Source organism: Equus quagga, chromosome 2, assembly GCF_021613505.1.
Source record: "Equus quagga isolate Etosha38 chromosome 2, UCLA_HA_Equagga_1.0, whole genome shotgun sequence".
NCBI classification, from domain to species: domain Eukaryota; kingdom Metazoa; phylum Chordata; class Mammalia; order Perissodactyla; family Equidae; genus Equus; species Equus quagga.
Window position 1 is genome coordinate 291,316 of NC_060268.1, and position 18,136 is coordinate 309,451.

The 18,136-nt window shown below is 56.2% G+C and overlaps 1 protein-coding gene across 2 annotated transcripts in view; it reads left to right on the forward strand.

The window, feature by feature from the left end:
* NID2 (nidogen 2) overlaps positions 1-18,136 on the forward strand; it is a 45,609-nt gene that overhangs the window by 10,273 nt on the left and 17,200 nt on the right. For both annotated transcript variants that reach the window (XM_046655095.1, XM_046655094.1), the window contains exons 4-10: positions 3,258-3,976; positions 9,487-9,636; positions 10,040-10,285; positions 11,333-11,533; positions 12,737-12,967; positions 16,779-16,922; positions 17,608-17,736. In XM_046655095.1, the coding sequence (XP_046511051.1) occupies positions 3,258-3,976; positions 9,487-9,636; positions 10,040-10,285; positions 11,333-11,533; positions 12,737-12,967; positions 16,779-16,922; positions 17,608-17,736 (1,820 nt within the window). The remainder of the gene's footprint in view (positions 1-3,257; positions 3,977-9,486; positions 9,637-10,039; positions 10,286-11,332; positions 11,534-12,736; positions 12,968-16,778; positions 16,923-17,607; positions 17,737-18,136) is intronic.

An 18,136-nucleotide genomic window follows, 5' to 3' on the forward strand; every position in this document is an offset into this window, starting at 1 on the left:
ACAAAGACCCCTAAGAATCAACACACATGCACATGTAAACACGCATGTGCAGTCACGCATGCACACACGTCCACACGTGCACACATGCGTTCATGCATGCATGCACACATGCAGCCACAAATACATGCAGCCGCATATGCACACACGCACACGTGCGCAGCAGACACACATGCACACGCATGTACTTCTATTCCCCTCCCTCTGTGCCTTTCCTCATGTTTATCTTGCTGCTTCCCAGAAACCTCCAAGTTGCTTGCTGAGAGCAGAATAAGTTATGTGGCCAAATAACCAATGGGGATTTTCCTTTAGTGTAATCCATGCCTAATGTTAAAAATAAAATAAAGTACAAACAATACAGAATAATGTAAAATGATGGTAAAAATTACCCGGTGTCACTCCTGCAAGTGTTAGCAGTCCTTCCAGGATCTCAGGTGTATGTAGACAATTTTTAAAACCAACATGGCTCTTTCACCATCCACATGGCCCTTTCCCACTTGTCGCCGTCTTGTGGACATCGTTCAGTGACACGTCGTTTGTACGATCATTTTAAGGCATCTCATGTGTCCTGCGTTACTAAGACAGTAGTTTATTGATGAACGTTTAACCTGTTTCTGGTTTTCCTCTTACTAATATCCTTGCAGTAAACAGCATAATACATGCTGCTCAGATTTTTGTTTCTCTTAAAAATAAATTCTTAAAAGTAGAATTGCTGAGAAAGAATTTACGCACTTTGACGTTCTGCCGTATGTTAGCACGCATCCTTGCCAGCATTGCAGAGCTGTGCGGCACGGTCTGTCCCTACAAGCCGCTATCTTTTTAACCTTTGCGGATCTGACAGGCATAAAATGCTCGTATCTTCACTCTAACTTCTTTGATTACTGGTAAAACTGAACACTTTCTTGTATGTTTAATAGCCATTTATCTGTCTCTTTTTGCGACTTGTCCCTGTTCTTTGCTATTTTCTATTGGGGTGTTTACAAAGAACTCTTATAAATAATAAAAAAAAATAGTAAAGATATTAATCCTCCCATATGCTGTGAATATTTGTATCCAGCTTTTCATCTTTAAAGTCATTTTGATCTGGAAGGTGTTAGTTTAGGCTTGTCAATGTCTCTGGCCGTTTCCTCTAGGATTTCAGGTCTTTGGTTCTTCTCAGAAAGGCCTTCTCTGCCTCCAAATTATAAAAATGTTCCTCAGCTTAATCTTCTATTTTACTTTTCATTATTTAAATTTTCAAAGATACACAGGAAAGGGGAGGGAACAGCTGAATGAGCACCCAGAGGCTCGTCATCTGGATTTATAAGTTGTCAGCGTTTCGCCATGTTCATCTTTTTTTTCTTTTTTGCTTAAGTATTTTAAAGTCATTCCTCACAGCCCGTGTGCCGCTCTGAAGAAGTTTCCTAGTCAGCGGAACCTCTGTCTTCCTCAGACTCGGCTCCTCGTTGTAAGGGTCGTGCGTTGTACTGTTCGTGGTCTCATAGCTCTTCTTCCGCGAGTGCTCACGGGCTGTGTTGAGCCTGCACACGCCTGTCTCCTGTAGGACAGCGGCCACCGGGTGCTGACGAAGTGGCCCACGCCACGCGCTCAGCGAGACTTCCTGACAGTCCTCCTGAAGCCCGGGAGGGGCGCTGTCCTCCCATCTCGCAGCTCTGTTTTCCTTCTAGGAAACACACTAAGTTCTTTCCGTCACTGAGCTCTCCAAATCACCTTGGATTTAGGACAGACTCACATTGGCTACCTCCGCATCCTACACGATGACGAAGGCCAGGAGAGGGATTTATATTTAATTAGAGGTTATTTTATTTAGCTTTCATCTGCCATAATTTGTATTTTCCTACTCTGTGAAGCTGTTATAGTTTTCTCTTTCTAACATCAAGAAGAAACTTCGCAGCTGCACCGCCTCTGATGGATGATAAAGTCAGCGTCCTCAGACCTGCAGGATTCTCTCGCCGTCAGGGCGTTCCTGACTTTCATGGGGAGAAGCACCACGGTCAATTCTCAGGACTTGCCAGGCTGTGCAGCACGTTGCACAGGGGATCACAGCCGGCCATCTCGACTCCGGTTTCCTCAGTTAATTACACCACCACACAGAGTAGGGGAGAGGGACTCTGAGCGGGCGACGTTCTCGGAATCGCACTGAAAAACATCACTGCTGTCGGAGTTCACGTGGGTGTGACAGCTGCCCACCCACTGAGTGGAGTCTCTGTCTCTGTATGACTCAGTGAATTCTGACCACCGTACTGGTCATCCCCTCTTCCTCACTGACCGACGTTTGTGGAAATCCCCGGGCTGGGAGACCCGGAGCCCGACGTCTTGTACACACGGCAGAGGGACACGCAAACTGGTGCCGTCGGGCCAGCCAGACCCGTTTGTTCAAGTTTGTCCTTAGTTTCACAAAGCTTACGTGTCGCTGACTCTGAAATGGTGGGTCCCTAGGGTATCTGGAGCACCAGACGGGGTCTGTGTTCTTTTCTAGTGGAGAAATTGAGCTGTTTCCAGATGTTTCTGAACACCTGTCACCTGCGAACTGTGGCATTTTGGTGAAACAGCTTTCTTATTTTCCCCTTAACTTTCTTCTGCATTTGCTCAACACTTCTTCAGGATTGGGCGTTTCTATTTCTTTGAATTTTTTACGTTGACTCAGCGTTCTCTGTGCATTAGTTAATTGATTCATCCACATGACGTTCGATGAGAAGTGGTGATTCAGGCGTGCACTGACTGCAGGGTGCCATTTGTCTGACATAATGTAACGTGGACACGGGCGGCACGGGCTAAGTTCAGGTGCGAGCTCTGCCCGCTGTGGGCTGTGTGGCCTTGAGAGAATTGGTAACCTCTCTGAGCCCTTTTGTGAAATCGGGCGTGATCGTCCTGATGGGCACGTGGCATATAACTGACCCTCAGGAGCTTGCAGGCATCATTATTTAAGACTTCGGCAGAAATCTTTAGTGTATGTTTTCTCGATTGTGCTAAAAGTAGAGGACGGATAAGATGTCCCCACATTGCTTGTTTGTTTTCAAACAGCCAGATTTGGGGTTCGATGTGGCCTGTGTAGCAGGTTTCTGACTTGCTCTGGCCTCTGACCCTGAAGGGTGAATGAGGGGTAGTTCACATCAAAATTCAGCCACGTGTGGGTCTCACCTAATTTGGTTTTCACTCCAGTGAAACCTGAGCCTGATCCCGACGGTCTGTCCCTTGTCACCTATGTTGCTCGCCTTTGTGACAAGACTCCTTACAACGCTCTGCTTCTCTCTCTTTAGACACAGCAACCTGGGGGTCCCTGGCGTGTGGGCCTTCCACATTGGCAGCACCTCCCCGCTGGACAACGTCAGGCCGGCAGCGGCTGCGGGAGGCCTCTCCGCAGCCCAGACTCCAGCACCCCCAGGACAGCCCTTCAGCCACGTTGCAGCCCTGGAGGGCGATGACGCAGAGGACGACCTGGATTATTACGATGGAAACGAGGAGGAAGTCGAATACCCGCCGGGCGACCCAGAAGAGGCAGCGAAAGGCCACAGCAGTGTGGGCGTTCCCCTCCACGTGGAAGCCGACCCAGGGCCTTTAGGAGGTGGGGGGTCTCCCCTGGATTCCGAGCTGGCCTCCCCCTTGCCACATCCCACACCCAGCGGTGGGCCCTTCTACCCTGCCACAGAGTCTGCCACCCTGGACCCCCAAACCGAAGAGAGGAGACCTGTGGGGGAGACAGATGCCTCAGATGCAAAAGGCCCCACGGAGTCCTCTGAACAGCTGGAGACGGGAGGCCTGGCTCCACCAGGGACGGAAGGACACCCGCCCGCTCCTCCCCGGGAAGGCCCCGCTCCCCATCCTGAGACCAGAAGCCTCCAGCCCCAACCAGCTGCAGGGACCCCACCTTCAGGACTGGATGTCCCCCCACATCGGCCCGTGCTGGACCACCACCCGCCCCTGGGCCACGGGAGGCAAGTGGTGGGGGTGGAAGATGACATCGGCTCCAACACCGAGGGTAAGTGGGTCAGGAAATGGGTCTGAGGTTTCGTTTTAAAAAGGCCGGTTAGCAGGGCAGGGACATTTTCTCAAGTGAGGGGGCGAAAGGTTGGTGGAAAGAAGCCTGGAGCTGACTTTTAAACTGCGTTTCAGAAGACAGTGTCTCCTTTGCCAGATAATCTTGGCAGGAGAATTCTGTTTGGAATCTCTTGACCATTAATAATGTTTTTTTTAAATAGGCCTCATGCAGGGGCGGGGAGCATGGGCTGCGGGTGCAGCTGTGCCCTCGAGGGAGATGGGGCATCTCAAGGGTCCAGCAAGGCCCGGCCCCAGCTTGGGGGCTGCCTGTGCCTGTGAGGCTGGAGGCCCTGGCTGACTGGCTGGTTATGCTGGTCAGATAGCCGTTCCCGACTCTCATGCTGAGACGGACGACGACCCTCATACCCCCTGGTGGTGTGCAGAGGGGGATCCGTGTCCTGTTGCTTCCAGTTCCTGGCTGTGCGGCTGGGGCTCCCTCCCTGGCCGCCCTGGGGCCAGGCTCTCGGTTCAGGACTCACCGTCATCAGCGCGAGCGACCAGAGAGAAGTGCCGCGGAGGCCGGAGGAGGCTGGTGGCAAATTCATAGGACTCAGAGCCGTCACCTTCCGTCCCCACAAGACTTGTCGCGCAGCTCCTTGCTCCCAGTCGGTGTCAGCGCGTGACCACACCTTCCTGCTGTCCGCCCAGGGTTGCTTGTCTGACCCCTAACAGGAGGAGGGGGGCAGAGGTGAAAGCTTTCCTCGGGGCCTCCTGGGTTTCACCTTTTCCGTTTCCCATCGCTTTTGTGGCCTCCGGGTCCCTCCAAGGGGCTGACCTGTGGGAGCTGCTCGGAGAACGGCCTCTTCCAGGACGCAAGACACTGCTTTGTGACGGAGGGGGCTTGAGTCACAACAAGAAGGCAAGAAGGCGCGCGGGCAGACGCAGGTCTGAACCCAGCCGCCACGCTCACGGGGGTCCCAGGCCTCCGAGGTCACCCTAGGCCTCGACTTCTCCTGAATTTGTTGGGAGGATTAATGCGTTAGTGAATTTCTTAGTCAGTGTCTACACTAGCTGGTTCTTAATAGCGGGTGGCAGCTGCTACTAATTACAGAAGATTTAAGGCGTGGAGGTGAAGAATGGGCATGTGGGGTCCTCGTGCCTCGGGCCGCATCCCGTCAAGGTGAAGATGTGATTTCACGGGAAGCCTTCAGACTCTGACCCTCGGTGTCCTGAATTTTCGCACAAGTTCTATGTATCTGAAGAGAATTCAGAGCCATGTATCGACGACTTTGAGCAGAGAGGTTTGGGGTGGAGATGTGTCCTAAATGGTCTTTTCATCGGTGGGTTGAGACCTCCCACCCTCGGAAGAGCTTGGAATATTGAAAAGCGGATCACGGAGCGACTATTGAGGGGTCCGCTGTTGGAGGGCTGCACGGCCCCCCCCACCCCGCCCCCGCCGGCTCTGGAGGCCGAGCGCCTGCGGCCGTGGAGGAGGGCTGCGACCTGGCCAGAGGACGGAGGTGCAGTGTGCCCGCCCGGGGCTGAACCGGGTATTGATCAGCCGTTGGGGGCGTCTATAGCTGACCTCCTGGAAATGGCAGATGCATGTGGAAAAGCCAGTTACCTCAGCCGTTCAGAAGGAAAATCCGCCTCCAAGCTTCTGAACCTGGGAGAGGAGGCAGCCGCGGCCACGGCAGCAGGTGCGCGAGCCCGTGTCCCCTGGCATCGGGAAGGCTGGAACCGCACTGTTGTTCAGGGCTGGATTTTCTCGTGAGTGAGCTCTATGTTTTCCAACCCAACGTGGGCCCCATCAGGGAAGGCGGGCCCTTGGGGAAGCCTCTGGGACAGGGCCTCAGCTGTGCGGCTCCTGTTGACCCAGACGGGCATGGACTGGCGCTCGGTCCCAGCTCTGCTCTGCGGTGTGGGCCGCGGCACGGGCGTTTCCTGGGCCGTGAGATGGAGGAGCATCGGCCTCGTCCGCGCTGGGATTCTGACTGCGGCTCCTGCGTCTGATTCCCCCTTGAGCTTCGTGCTCATCTTGTTGAACCAAGAAATGAGGCTTACCGGCCCCGCTCTCTCCTCCTCTCATTTCCGTCTTTTTCTCCGGGATCTGTCACAGACGTTCCTTTTGGGGAGAAGCCCGGATTCTCTCCAGTCACGTCCACGGTGGCAGGAACATCCAGCCCCACCAGGTTCTGGCCTCGCCTTCTGTTTCCAGAGCCCACAGAACGGGCAGGAAGCGGGTATGCAGCGCCGACCTGCTCCCGCCTGGCCCCTGGGCCTCCTTGCCACGCGTGTGAGTGCCCGCGGGGATGCTGGCTGGAGTTTTTCCCACGTGATGGGGGAGGCTGAGGAGCGACGTCTGAGTGGGCAACCAGGGCCACAGGGAGGGTTGTCGCCGCCATCAGGGGACACAGCCGGGCCCCAGGTGTCGTTGCGGTCAGGGAGCCTGTGTGAAGGACAAGGGCTCCAGCCAGGCCTGGGGTCGGACCCTGAGTTCAGAGGGGAGGAGGAGGGGCAAGAGTGGATGTGGAGATGGAGGGCGGGCGGCCAGGGCCATGGTGGGGACCGTGTGTCATGGGCAGTGGGATGGGGTTGACCTGCAGGGTCCTGGGTATTGTTAGACCTGGTGAGGTGGTGCCGCAATGAGCTTCATTGAGCCCCGGTCTGCATGACGACTGGAAATGGGAGGGACGCCTGCTGTGCGGACCCGCAGGCTCACCTCGGCTGTGGGCCTCCTGCCTCCCCAGATGGCCGGCAGCAGGGAATGTGGCCCGAGGAGGGGCGTCCCTGTGGCCTCCAGCCCTGCTCTGGCCATGGGGACGGCTGCAGGGCGCGTGGTTCATGCAGGGCCGGGCATGTGTTCTGGGCCAGAGAGCTCCATCCTGAGAATGCAGCATTCCATCCGGACTGTTTAGAGGCCCCCGGCCAGTGTACCAGAACCTAATTTAACCGCCACAATTACGGTTTCAGCCTCATGAAAGCCTTTCGCAGGCACTGACTGTAATTTGGGAAAAAATGCCATCTGCGTGGCGGACTCCGGCATGGCGGCTGCGGCCATGGGAAACCGGGCCTCCTGGCCCAGCCGCTGAGCTCATTCACCTGACCCTCCACGTCTGTGGGCTTCCTCAGCCCATCCCTGTGCATCTCCTAATCCACTCGGAACAGGAATCGGGCTGGAGAACGTCTTCACAAAATAACAGATGTGGGGAATGCAAACCCATCGTTGCTCTAATTTGGGAGAACGGAATTTGGGAGAACGGTATTTGGAACTCTGTTTTATTTTTACTTGAATTTCCTGAGAATGACTCTCCTCGGACCCGCATCAGCTCGCCTGGGTGCTCAGAGGACATCAAGAAGCACATGGTTCCTTCCGTGGAGTGTGAGAAGGGTGTCGCCTGATCCTGGAGGCAGACACAGCGCATCCGAGGCTGCAAGCCGTATCCTGGATCTTGGGACCCTCTGCACCCACAGTCCCGTGGGTCTGAAGGAGCGTCCTGACTGGGCTAATGCTCTGAGGAACCTCTGGTGTGCTGGTCCCTCCAGGTGCAGCTTCTTCATGCCCAGTGTGACGTATAAGCTGGAGGACCTGAGACTGATACACCCGAGCTCCTTTTGCTTAAACTGAGCTTTGTCTCATTCTGAAATCCATGGCAGACAGCGACGTAGTTTTCCTCCCAGCAGCATCTCAATATTTTTATCATTATCCATAGCCTTTTTCTGGCTTGAGTTTTCTGTCCCTTTCTTGTTTTAAATAACATTCAGTTCGTGCCTGATTTTCTCTTTGTCAACTGGAGTTTCTCCACCACAGTCAAGGCCCCACCCTGAATGCCTAGGCGCTGACTTCTTCCTCCCAGTGCCCAGCCAGACGTTCCACTCGAGCCGGACGGTCCGCCCACCAGCCCCTCGGCCCGCCACTTCTCGGGATCTGCCAGCCGCTCCCAGTTCTGTCCAAGAGTTAGTGCTGCTGCCACCGCCGCCTCCTCATGGGTCTTTTCCAGCCGTGACACCACTGGGGACTCCCCACCATCCCCCAGCATCGAGCCTGATCTGTGAAGTGTGGCTCAACCCTGCTTGCTGATTAACCCGAAACCAGATCAGACCCTAACCTGCTCCCGTGGTAGACGCGCCTGGACTGCACCGCGGCATAATCGCAGGTGGACTTCCTGGGTTCCAATCCCAGCTCCGCCACCTGCTGCCCGTGTGACCTCAGGAGAGTCCCTTCTGTCTGTGCCTTAGCTTGTTTGTCTGCAAAGCAGGACAGACACAGTCCTGCTCTCGTGCAGAGTCCCTAGAGTAGTATCTGTCTGTGAAGCCTATTGGAGTGGTAACTTGTTATGTTTTTATTGCCGCTACAAGTTCCTCCTCCAGCTACATCGTTACTTACACGGTGCACGTCTTCCTTCCATCGTCGTTTCTCTTCTGCCCTGGAACACGCATAAGCCTCGAGCTTTACATCTTTAATTTGTTCCTTCCCCGCTGGTTTCCTGCTTTTCAGACCTGGACCTGGAACACAGCCACCACCGGGTTTTCCTGAGATAGGGCATCTGTCTGCCTCAGGAGCTGGCACCTCCCGGCAGCGTCAGAGTCCGGCTCTGGAGCTGGAATCCTCCTTGCTGTCAGGCTCTGGGGATGTTGGGGGACGTGTGCACAACCCTCTACCTCCTAGTGGCCGTGCTTGGGACTGGCTTCGTCCCCATCGTCGGGACAGAGCCCTCTCTTGTCTATCAGCTCCTGGCCCCTTGGCCATTTCCATTAGGGACGATGGCACCTGCTCCAGGTCCTTTGTGTCTTGGTAGCCCAGGTGGCCCTCTTTCTTCTTGTAATGGGCAGAGTAAGTGGGAGCTGAAGAAGCCACTAGGGGAGTGTGCATTTACACCGTGGCTTCCAGAGGAGCTGCGACCGGCCAGGCTCCCACTGCTGTGGGGACGCCCCTGTGTCACACCCAGGACGAGGGGCCTGGCAAAGGCCCAGAGCGTGAAGGGTGTGAGTGTGCGTGTGTGTGTGCATGCATGCGTGCCCTTCTCTCAGAAGAACCTTCCTGGGTGTGAGACGAGGTTCTTGTCTTCCACTTCGAGGCCACCTGAGAGAAGGGAGGGGTGGTCAGACGTGGACCCCATTTGTTAGCCCCTGGTTTCCTCTCAGGAAATCCTTACTGTCAGATTGAGCCACGTAAGGTTGCTGCTCTGTGGCCTTTGTGACCCACGAGACAGCAGTGGGACAGCTTGGCCAACAGCCTCCTGGGTGGCCTCAGCATGGCCTCGTCCCCAGAGGGGCCGCTCATCCTCGCTCACCAGCTTTGCCGCAAGAGCGGCCAGGAGCTGGCAGCCATCCTTCATGCCAGGAGACAAAGCAAGTCAGTCCCTGGGTTGAATGTTATTTCTGCCTCGTAGACACGGAGCCCGTGTGTTTACTGCGACCTCGCGGCTGTGTGGTGCAGACGCGTCCCGGGAGGCGGCAGCCATGACGCTGGGCCGCCGCGGCCTCTGACGCAGCTGTTTCTCTTTCCAGTCTTCACCTACAACGCCGCCGGCAAGGAGACCTGCGAGCACAACCACGGGCGGTGCTCCCGGCACGCCTTCTGCACCGACTACGCCACCGGCTTCTGCTGCCACTGCCAGTCCCGGTTCTACGGAAATGGGCAGCAGTGTCTGCCGGAAGGTGAGTGGCGTGGCGCCCGGCTGCTCCGGGGTCTTGCTGCGGCTGTGGCTTCCAGCAGGCTCTGGGGTCTGTGCCTGTGGACCCTGCGTCTCCACTCTTTGAGCCGAAGCTCTAGCTGCCTGCAGGGCCCCACGGATGTCTGAGGAATGCACGTGTTGGGGCTGACTTACCAGTCTGAAGGTTAACCAGGAAGGTTTCCTCCCCTCGCCAGCTCATTGAGTCAAAGTGGGCGGGAGGGAGAAGGGAGACGAAGACGGGTCTGTTTCGTACTTGGATGGTTGGTTGGTTGGTCAGGGAATCGTGAAAACGGCAAAGGTGGAGCCTTGGGAGTTGCCCCCGGAGCTTCGTCCATGCCTGGCCCTAGTGGGAGGATGTCCGGGTTGACTGCCTCGCTGTCTTTCAGGGGCCCCTCATCGCGTCAATGGGAAAGTGAGCGGCCACCTCCGCGTGGGCCCCACGCCCGTGCACTTCACAGACGTGGACCTGCACGCTTACATCGTGAGCAACGACGGCAGAGCCTACATGGCCATCAGCCACATCCCGCAGCCCGCGGCCCACGCCCTCCTCCCTCTCACGCCCATCGGAGGGCTGTTTGGCTGGCTGTTTGCTTTGGAAAAGCCAGGCTGGACCAATGGCTTCAGCCTCACAGGTGAGTAGGCTCTGGGTCTTCATTCAGTGAGAGCGGATTCGCCTGTCCAGCACCCAGGGCCACACATGGGGTTTTCTGTCTGGAGGTGGCTGGGATGGTTTGGCTTCGCGGGACGGTGTTTGAAAGACAGTGGTTTCTGCTAACTGTTCTCCAGGTGGTTCTGGGAAAGGACGACTCCATCTGGAGCATTCGTGTCTCAGCCCAGCTGGTTGAAGCTGGTTTGTCAGACTCTGAGTGTTGTGCACACGTCTGTCTAGTGGGGGATGTGCTGGTAGGGTTCCAAGGACTCCACGGGGCAGGGGCACCCCCCCCCCAACTCTGGCCTCCGATGGTACAGACAGCACTTCAGCAGCTCCAGCCCTTGAGAAAGTGCGATTTTGGCTCAGGATGCTGGGCCGGTCCCTGGCTGTTTCCCTGACGAGCTCCCAGGAGCTGCCAGTGCTGTCTAAGGACCACCCTTCATAGCAAGTGGGGGACACCTTCTGGCTTCCCCCCTGAGAAGGCTTGTCTCCTAACGGGGTCCTCTCACTGCACACACACTCCTGGAGACGTCCGTCCCCCACCTCCAGCTGTGCCGGGTCTTGCTTTTAGTTGGGTTTGAATAAAGCTGGAGTCAGAAGTAGATAACACACAGTGCGCCCAGTATGTTTGAACTTCAGGTAGACAATGAACAACTTAGCATAGGTGGGTCCCAGATACTGCACGGGACATACTTACACTGAAAATATATCCGTTATTGATCTGAAATGGAAATGCAAGAGGGCCTCCTGGGATTTTGTTCTTTCAAGTCTGGCAGCCTTAGAAAGAGAAAGTCAGCGATGCTTCCAGGAGTTTATTTCTCACAAAAGGTGAGCTCCTGCACGGAGAAGTGGTGGGGAGGTGGCGGATGAAACCGTGCCCCATAGAAGTCTGGGTGGCCGGAGCAGCAGCTGATACACCTGGTCTGGGGTGGGCTCCGCCGCAGGAGACCCGGGAGGGGAGCGGCGCTGCGGTCCCTCGGTCCCCGGGGAGGCGCCCACCTCTTCGTGCCCCGATTCCTCCCTCCAGGCGCTGCCTTCACCCACGACATGGAAGTGACGTTCCACCCGGGCGGGGAGCGGCTCCTCGTTACTCAGACGGCGGAGGGGCTGGACCCCGAGAACTACCTGAGCATCAGGACCCACATCCGAGGCCAGGCGCCCTCCATCCCCGCGAACCTCACAGTGCACGTCGCGCCCTACAAGGAGCTTTACCACTACGCGGACTCAGGTGTGGAGGCCAGTTCTCACGAGATCCAGGGGGAAACCAGCCTGCCCGCTGGGGGGGAGGGTCAAGTGAGTGACTAGAGGAACGTCCTAGACTCACGTGGCACGTGAAGGGGGCTCACCATCGTTTTTATCATTACCGTTGTTATCGAATACACCGTGAAGTGAGCAGAGTGCCCGTGCCCTTCACGGGAACCTCAGGCTCCCTGCCCGGGATGCACAAATAATAATAGCGTCATCAGCAAGGCCTTGTCTGGCGTGGGCAGTGATGGCATAATGATAGTTTTAACCACTCTGCTCTCGGGCCTTGGAAAAATATCCGTCACTGGAATTCGTACTTGTCCTGTCGCCGTTTCTGCTGCTGTGAAATCACAGAGCAAGGAGCTGCCCACCCTTGTGACACTAACGCTATTCCGGGGTTGGGAGGCAGGAATCCATACCCCGATTTGCCGTCTAGATCGCTCAGGGAAGCTCGCTCCTCCAGGAGTCTATTTCCTGGTCTCAGAAGAGGCCAGTGACACCCTCTCTGTGCGAGTGGCGGCATGTTCTGTAAGCTGCGGGTGCGAGGCGCCGCCTCTCCTCGGTGGCCGGCGGCCCAGCCTCGAGTTCTGCCCTCTGGCCCCTCCCTTCCCTGCCCTCCTTCCCTTCGCTGCTCTCCCTGGCTTCTCCCACGGCAGAGCTGGAAGTCAGCAGGAGAACGGGCGGCAGCGACTGGATGGTGCACAGGATAGCCTGTGGCCAGAAAACCAGCCTGGGCCCGACTCCCACTGAGATGGAGAGAAACGATGCTTCCTTCTTCCTTCCCCAAAACTCAAGTGCAGGGTGTGGGGGCCGTGGCCTCTGAGGATGGGCGGGTTGTAGCTGGGGAGTGGAGCTGGGCGCCTGGAGCTCCAGCTCTGCTGCGGGCCTTCCTGCGTCTCTGACGCGCCCTGTGGGCCCCGTGTGCGCTGCCAGGGAACGAGGCCCCGAGGGAAGCAGGCCCTGTGTGCGCGGCCGGGGGACAAGGCGGCCCCCACAGAGCCCCCTGCCCGGTAATGACAGCGCTTCTGCTCCCCCGTGCGCTGGCGCGGGTTCTTAGGACGACAGGCTTCTCGTGTCGGTCAGCGCCTCCCGGGGACGTGCTCCAGCAATCAGTGGAGAGCTGCGCTCGGGAAGCCCCAGTGCTGAGTGCTTGCTAAACCCGCCCGTCTGCCTGTGCCCCTTACAGCCGTGACCTCTGCGAGCTCCAGGGACTACGCCCTCGCGGCCGGGGCCGTGAACCAGACGCGGTCCTACCGCGTCCTGCAGAACATCACCTTCCAGGCCTGCAGGCACGCGCCCCGGCCCCGCGCGGCGCCTGCGGTGCAGCAGCTGAGCGTGGACCGCGTCTTCGCCTGGTACGCCGAGGACGAGGGCGTGCTCCGCTTTGCCCTGACCAGCCTCATCGGCCCTGCTGGAGGTTCGGCCCCCTTTTTGCTGCTGGGTGAAAATTGCCTGTGACCTCTCCTCTCTTCAATCCTTTCTGGGTCTCACGGTCACCAAGGGTCACTGGGCTGTGGGAGGGGCTGGTGTGAGGGCCAGCGAAGCAGGGCCGTCCTCGGGGCCGGACGGAGGGAGGGAAGCCAGGGGACAGGAGATGACGGTGTCGGAGTGAAGGGGCGCTTCAGTTCTGGAAACCGGCAGTAGTGTCCCCTGGAAGACCACATGTGTCCCCACAGCTCGTGTGGGTCCTGTGAGCCGAGCGGGCCCAGCGCGGGTCAGGGCGACAGGCAGTCTGGGTGCCTCCCCCAGACCCGGTGCGCATCGCTTCAGACCACGGGGCTGGGGCGGAGGACTCGACTCGGGATGAGAGTCCTGCGCCCACTGGCTGGCGGGGGTTTGCATGAGGAAACTCGGTCGGGGCGCAGGCCCGGCACCCAAAGCTGGGACTGTCAGGAAGTGAATTAATGGCATGAAAATGTCCGTTGGTTTTAGAGGAAGACGTACATCAGAAGAAGGGAAAAGACTGTTATTGGCGATTTCTCAAGGAGAGATTTAGGCAGAAACAATGGGGAGAGCGTCCTTCACCTTTCGATGTCCAGCCCTTTGCTGGGCGTGGATGCCTGTGGTAGAAAGGGGGGATAGTGAGGAGCGCCCAGCGGGGGTCCCCTCGGTTCTGGAATCATAGGGGGAGATGCCAGGTGGGAAGCACAGGGTGGAGGAAGCCAGCAAGCCGCCAGGTCCCAGGCTGCTAATGTGCCTCCAGAATTTTATGATTTTCCTTCCACCTGAGTCAGTAACAACAGGAAGTAATAGTAATAGCAGAGGGCGGCGTGCTCGGTGCCAGGCACTGTTCCAAGAGCCCTGGTGAGTCACCTCGCTCAGGCCCACGACAGCCTCACCCTGTGGACAGGGGGATTCTCCCCACGCTGCAGACGAGCGATTGGCCTGGTCGCAGCTGGACGGGGCCCCAGTTCCAGAGCCCAGCAGGGCCTGGCGTCTCCACAGGGACTGCCCCGCCTCGGCTGCCCTGATTCAGACATGTTCTCCAAGAGGGAACGTGTGTTCTAACCCTGCTTCCTCCGCCCTTAGAGAGAACAGCAGGACTGCTCGTTCTCCCTGAACGGGAGAAAAACAACAAAGGAAAACGCTGAGAGTAAACCGTCCTTTTCTTCCCCTCCCGGGCCTGTGAGGCAGCCTCCGGAGCCTCCACTTCTCCAGGGCAGTTATCTGGCTGGAGCTCGTGCAGCTGTGGCCCCTGGTTGGGGCTCCTGGGTTCAGTCACCTCGGGAGCAGTTGGGGCCACACCCCCAGTGCTGGAGCGCAGGGCCGGCCGTCCTCTGTGGGGTCACGAGCGGGCCCAGGAGCCTCCCGCTCTGGCTCCCTCTCCAGGGCTCGCCATGTGGTGGAGTGGAATGGACGGCTCCTTTAAGGAAGCCGTCTTTCCTCTTGATCAAACGAGTAGTAAATTAGTTCCAGATCCTCTGTGGAGGCTCAGCCACTTCAGGGGGCGAGGCTGAAGTGGAGGATGTCTGAGGAAGGATGGTGCTGCTTCTCACTGTAATAGAAAGGCTGACAAGCCGTGGAGAAGGAGTAGCTAAATGGCCTTGGAAATGTGTTCTCAAAGTAATGCTTTTGGAAACTGTCAGGGAAAGTAATCCGTAACCGATCTATAAATGGAAATTGGGCTGAGCTTATTCTGAGCCAAATATGAGGTCCATGTAGCCCAGGAGAGTCCTTCCACAAAGGAATGGAGTACTCCAAAGAAGTGGGGTGTACAGAGTGGTTATATACCCCCAAAGAGGATGTTTCACATAGGATTGAAATGTCCCTTTTACAACAGTCGCGAGACTGCTCTGTTGGCACAGTGATTGATGGACACAGCAGGGAGGTCTGCTGTCTCGGTGGACACAGCAGGGTGGCAGGTCTGTTGTCTCGAGCTGGGTGGTCACAGGTGAGTACAGCAGTCAGTTCCTAGCCTCGGGAGAGATGCTTATCCTTAAGGAAATGCCAGTGTAGGGGGAAGTTGCACCTTTATCTTAAGGGCATTTGTTTTTGCCATAGGAAATGTTTAAAGCAGATATAATCCACACTCAATGGCCACGTCGGGCCCTTTTGGAAAAAACAAAGTCAGGCCGAATTAGATTTACACCAAATGGCTTCCTCACATACTCCAGTATCCTATTGTTTGCCGTTTGTCAAAACCAAATTCGGTGCCGGGCTGTGTGCTCAGGAGGGCTCTGCTTGGGGAGAGCTCTGCCATCGTCGTCCTGAGACTGAGTCACCTGTGAACCAGGGGCTCCATGTTCTCTGTTGCCCTGGGCTCTGCAGGTTATGCGGCCAGTCCCGTCGGGAGCTCTGGTTAGGTCGGTGTCACGTAGGTATGGACGGCTCTCCTCAGTTCACTGGGCCAGTGTCCCATCGAGTTGGCAAGTCCACTTCTGTGCTGTGTTCCTCTTTCACTGCCCGGCAGGGTGTGAGCCCCTCGTGTCCGTGTGGACTCGCCTGCCTTTGCTGGAGCAGCCTCGGTGAGAATCTAACCCTGGAAAGCCCTTAACGAGAAGGCTGAGCACTCATGTTTATAAATTAAGACATTTCGAAGCTCACTGCCCCTGTGGCTGGAGGGGCCAGGCCTATTTGTACAGGATCTTCTCCTAAAATGGAGAATAATAACAGGGGAGTCAGGGTTTTGTCTACAAGGGCCCTCCGTAAGGACGTGACCCTGCTGATCTTAATGGGAACACGAGCTGGGCTGACTCGGGAATGAGGCCTGTACCCCCAACCCCAGCAATGTGCTTCCAGTCTGCCTGCAAGAGGCCTGGAGAGAGGGCAAGGGAGTCCAAGGACGCCCAAGGAGCCACGTGGTTTGGGGATGGGCTCATGCTGACGTGTTTAAGTTCACCGGGTTAAAGGACTGGAACCGTTCCCTGGTCCTTGGCAGAGATTTTGTCTCTTCAGCCAGCATCATCGAGGGGAACCAGGGGTAAACCCGCGGCCCTGCTTTTTTCAGGCTGTAACATGGGAATTAATAGGGCGCTCTGCCGCGGGAGCACACTAGGGTGCTCTCATAAAGCGATGGTGGGACTTTGCCAGAAACAGGGGTGTTCATCGGGGACTCAGCCTGGCACCCGCTTCCCAGCCGACTCAGAGACACTGAGACTCAGGCAGGATCTCAGACGTCAAGTCATCGCTGCTTATGGGAGGATAGGTCTGCGGCAAGGCTGACCCTAAAAATAAGTTCTGCGAAAGTCATTCCTAAATCTTTAAAAAGCAAGGTCTCCTCGTTAATTAAAATTTGACCTATAAAGTAGTGAATTTTAGTGGGAGATCGCTCAAGTTAGAGGCAGAAGTTCGGGGGGGTGAGTCCTGCTGTGCCACTTCCTGGCTTGGAGCTCGGGCAGTTTTCCCAGTGTCTCTCGCTTGCTTTCCTGGTTTGTGAAAATTACCGATGGCAGGGATAACAGGCCCCTCAGAATTAGCCTCAGAGTTGCATGAGATGCCAGAGCAGAAGTGCTTTAAGATACAAGGATGCCGTGTGCCGGATGCTTCCATTCCCTGGACGCACACCTGTCAGCAGAAGGCTGGCTGTCTGTGGGGCAGGCGGAGGCAGCTGCTCTGGAGTCAAACCACAGCACAGACGGTCCATCCTGGACTGGACATCCACCTGTGAGGGCACAGGGGCCCTCAGACAGACGGTGACGGTCAGTCCCAAGGACCCCGTCTCTTTCCTTCTGCGCTGTCCTCTTTCAGTAGCCAGAGTGTGCTGTTTTTATTTCCTCTCCACCATGCAGGGGACTCGGAGCCCACCCCCGTGAATCCTTGCTATGACGGGAGCCACGCATGTGCCATGACAGCCCGGTGCCGCCCGGGGGCAGGTGTGGACTACAGCTGCGAGTGTGCACCCGGGTACCAGGGAGACGGACGGAGCTGTGCAGGTGAGGTCTTCCTCGGGGCCTCCAGCATCGTGTTTGTGAGACAAGTGTCTGAAGTGTCTGTCGTCTCTGTGATCTCCATTGATCAATGAGTTTAGCAGCTGTTCATCTAAACAGGATTATTTTAAAACCAAAGCATATTCTGGTTTGAGAGGATGGTCTGGGGTGGGTATTTGGGGCTGGGATTGTGAAAAAAGACATTTATTGCAATTCCTGCATATTTTGGGTTCTTAAGTTTTGTAATTTTAAGTCTGCGTTATTTCTTACATTTACTAAATGGTACATTTTCTGTTTTTCTTTAGATTTCACACACTGTGTTCTTCCAGAAACACATTATATCCCAAAAAGCAGCAATGGAAATTTCTTTACATCTTAAGTGAAAAATTGTTTGTGTTTTTCTTTTAAATGTTTATTATTTTTTAAATGTTTAAAGAATTCTCGGAATACTTATTCAAAATTTGTCTCCCTGTGGCTCATACTTGAGTGACTTGAAATGCGTGCTTCTCGTGTGTGATGCTCTGCACACGCAGCCATGTTGGGGCTGAGAAAGCCTGCGTTTCGACGCCAGTCCAGCCCACCCGCCGCTGGTCTGTTGAAGCCTCGAGTCGTGGGAAACGCCGAGTTTTCAGACCTTCCACTCGTGGGAACCTTGACCAAGGGGCACTTTCCTGTTCTCATTTCTTCTTAGACGTAAATGAGTGTGCGACTGGCTTCCACCGCTGTGGCCCCAACGCCATGTGTGTCAACCTGCCCGGGAGCTACCGGTGTGAGTGCCGGCCTGGGTATGAGTTTGCAGACGACGGGCACACCTGCCGTGGTAAGTGCCCGAGCTTCCCCCGTTGTGGCCCACATGGTGCCGCACCTGGGTCTCCATCCCGTAGGGTTTCCCCTTCCTCTGATGGACGGAAGCTCTGCTGTGTGGTTGTCTGGAAAACAGATGGTTTGGATTGAAATACCTGAAGCGCTGGCTCCGCTCAGCCCTGTTTGTGTTCTGTGTCGTCCCCCTCGGCGGGTGTTTCTGTGTTGTCACTGAAGGGTGTTCCCTGCAGTGAGGACTGCTGTGTGTCTCGATGTCCGGCCCAATCACATGATGAGACTGAACCTCTAATAATGTCTAGCAGCTCTGGGGAGAGTCAGGTGTTTCTCTAATAGAATGAAGAGGATTTGTAATCCAGAGACACGTGTCCACTTGGCCAGCTTGGAGCTCCAGCTGTAAT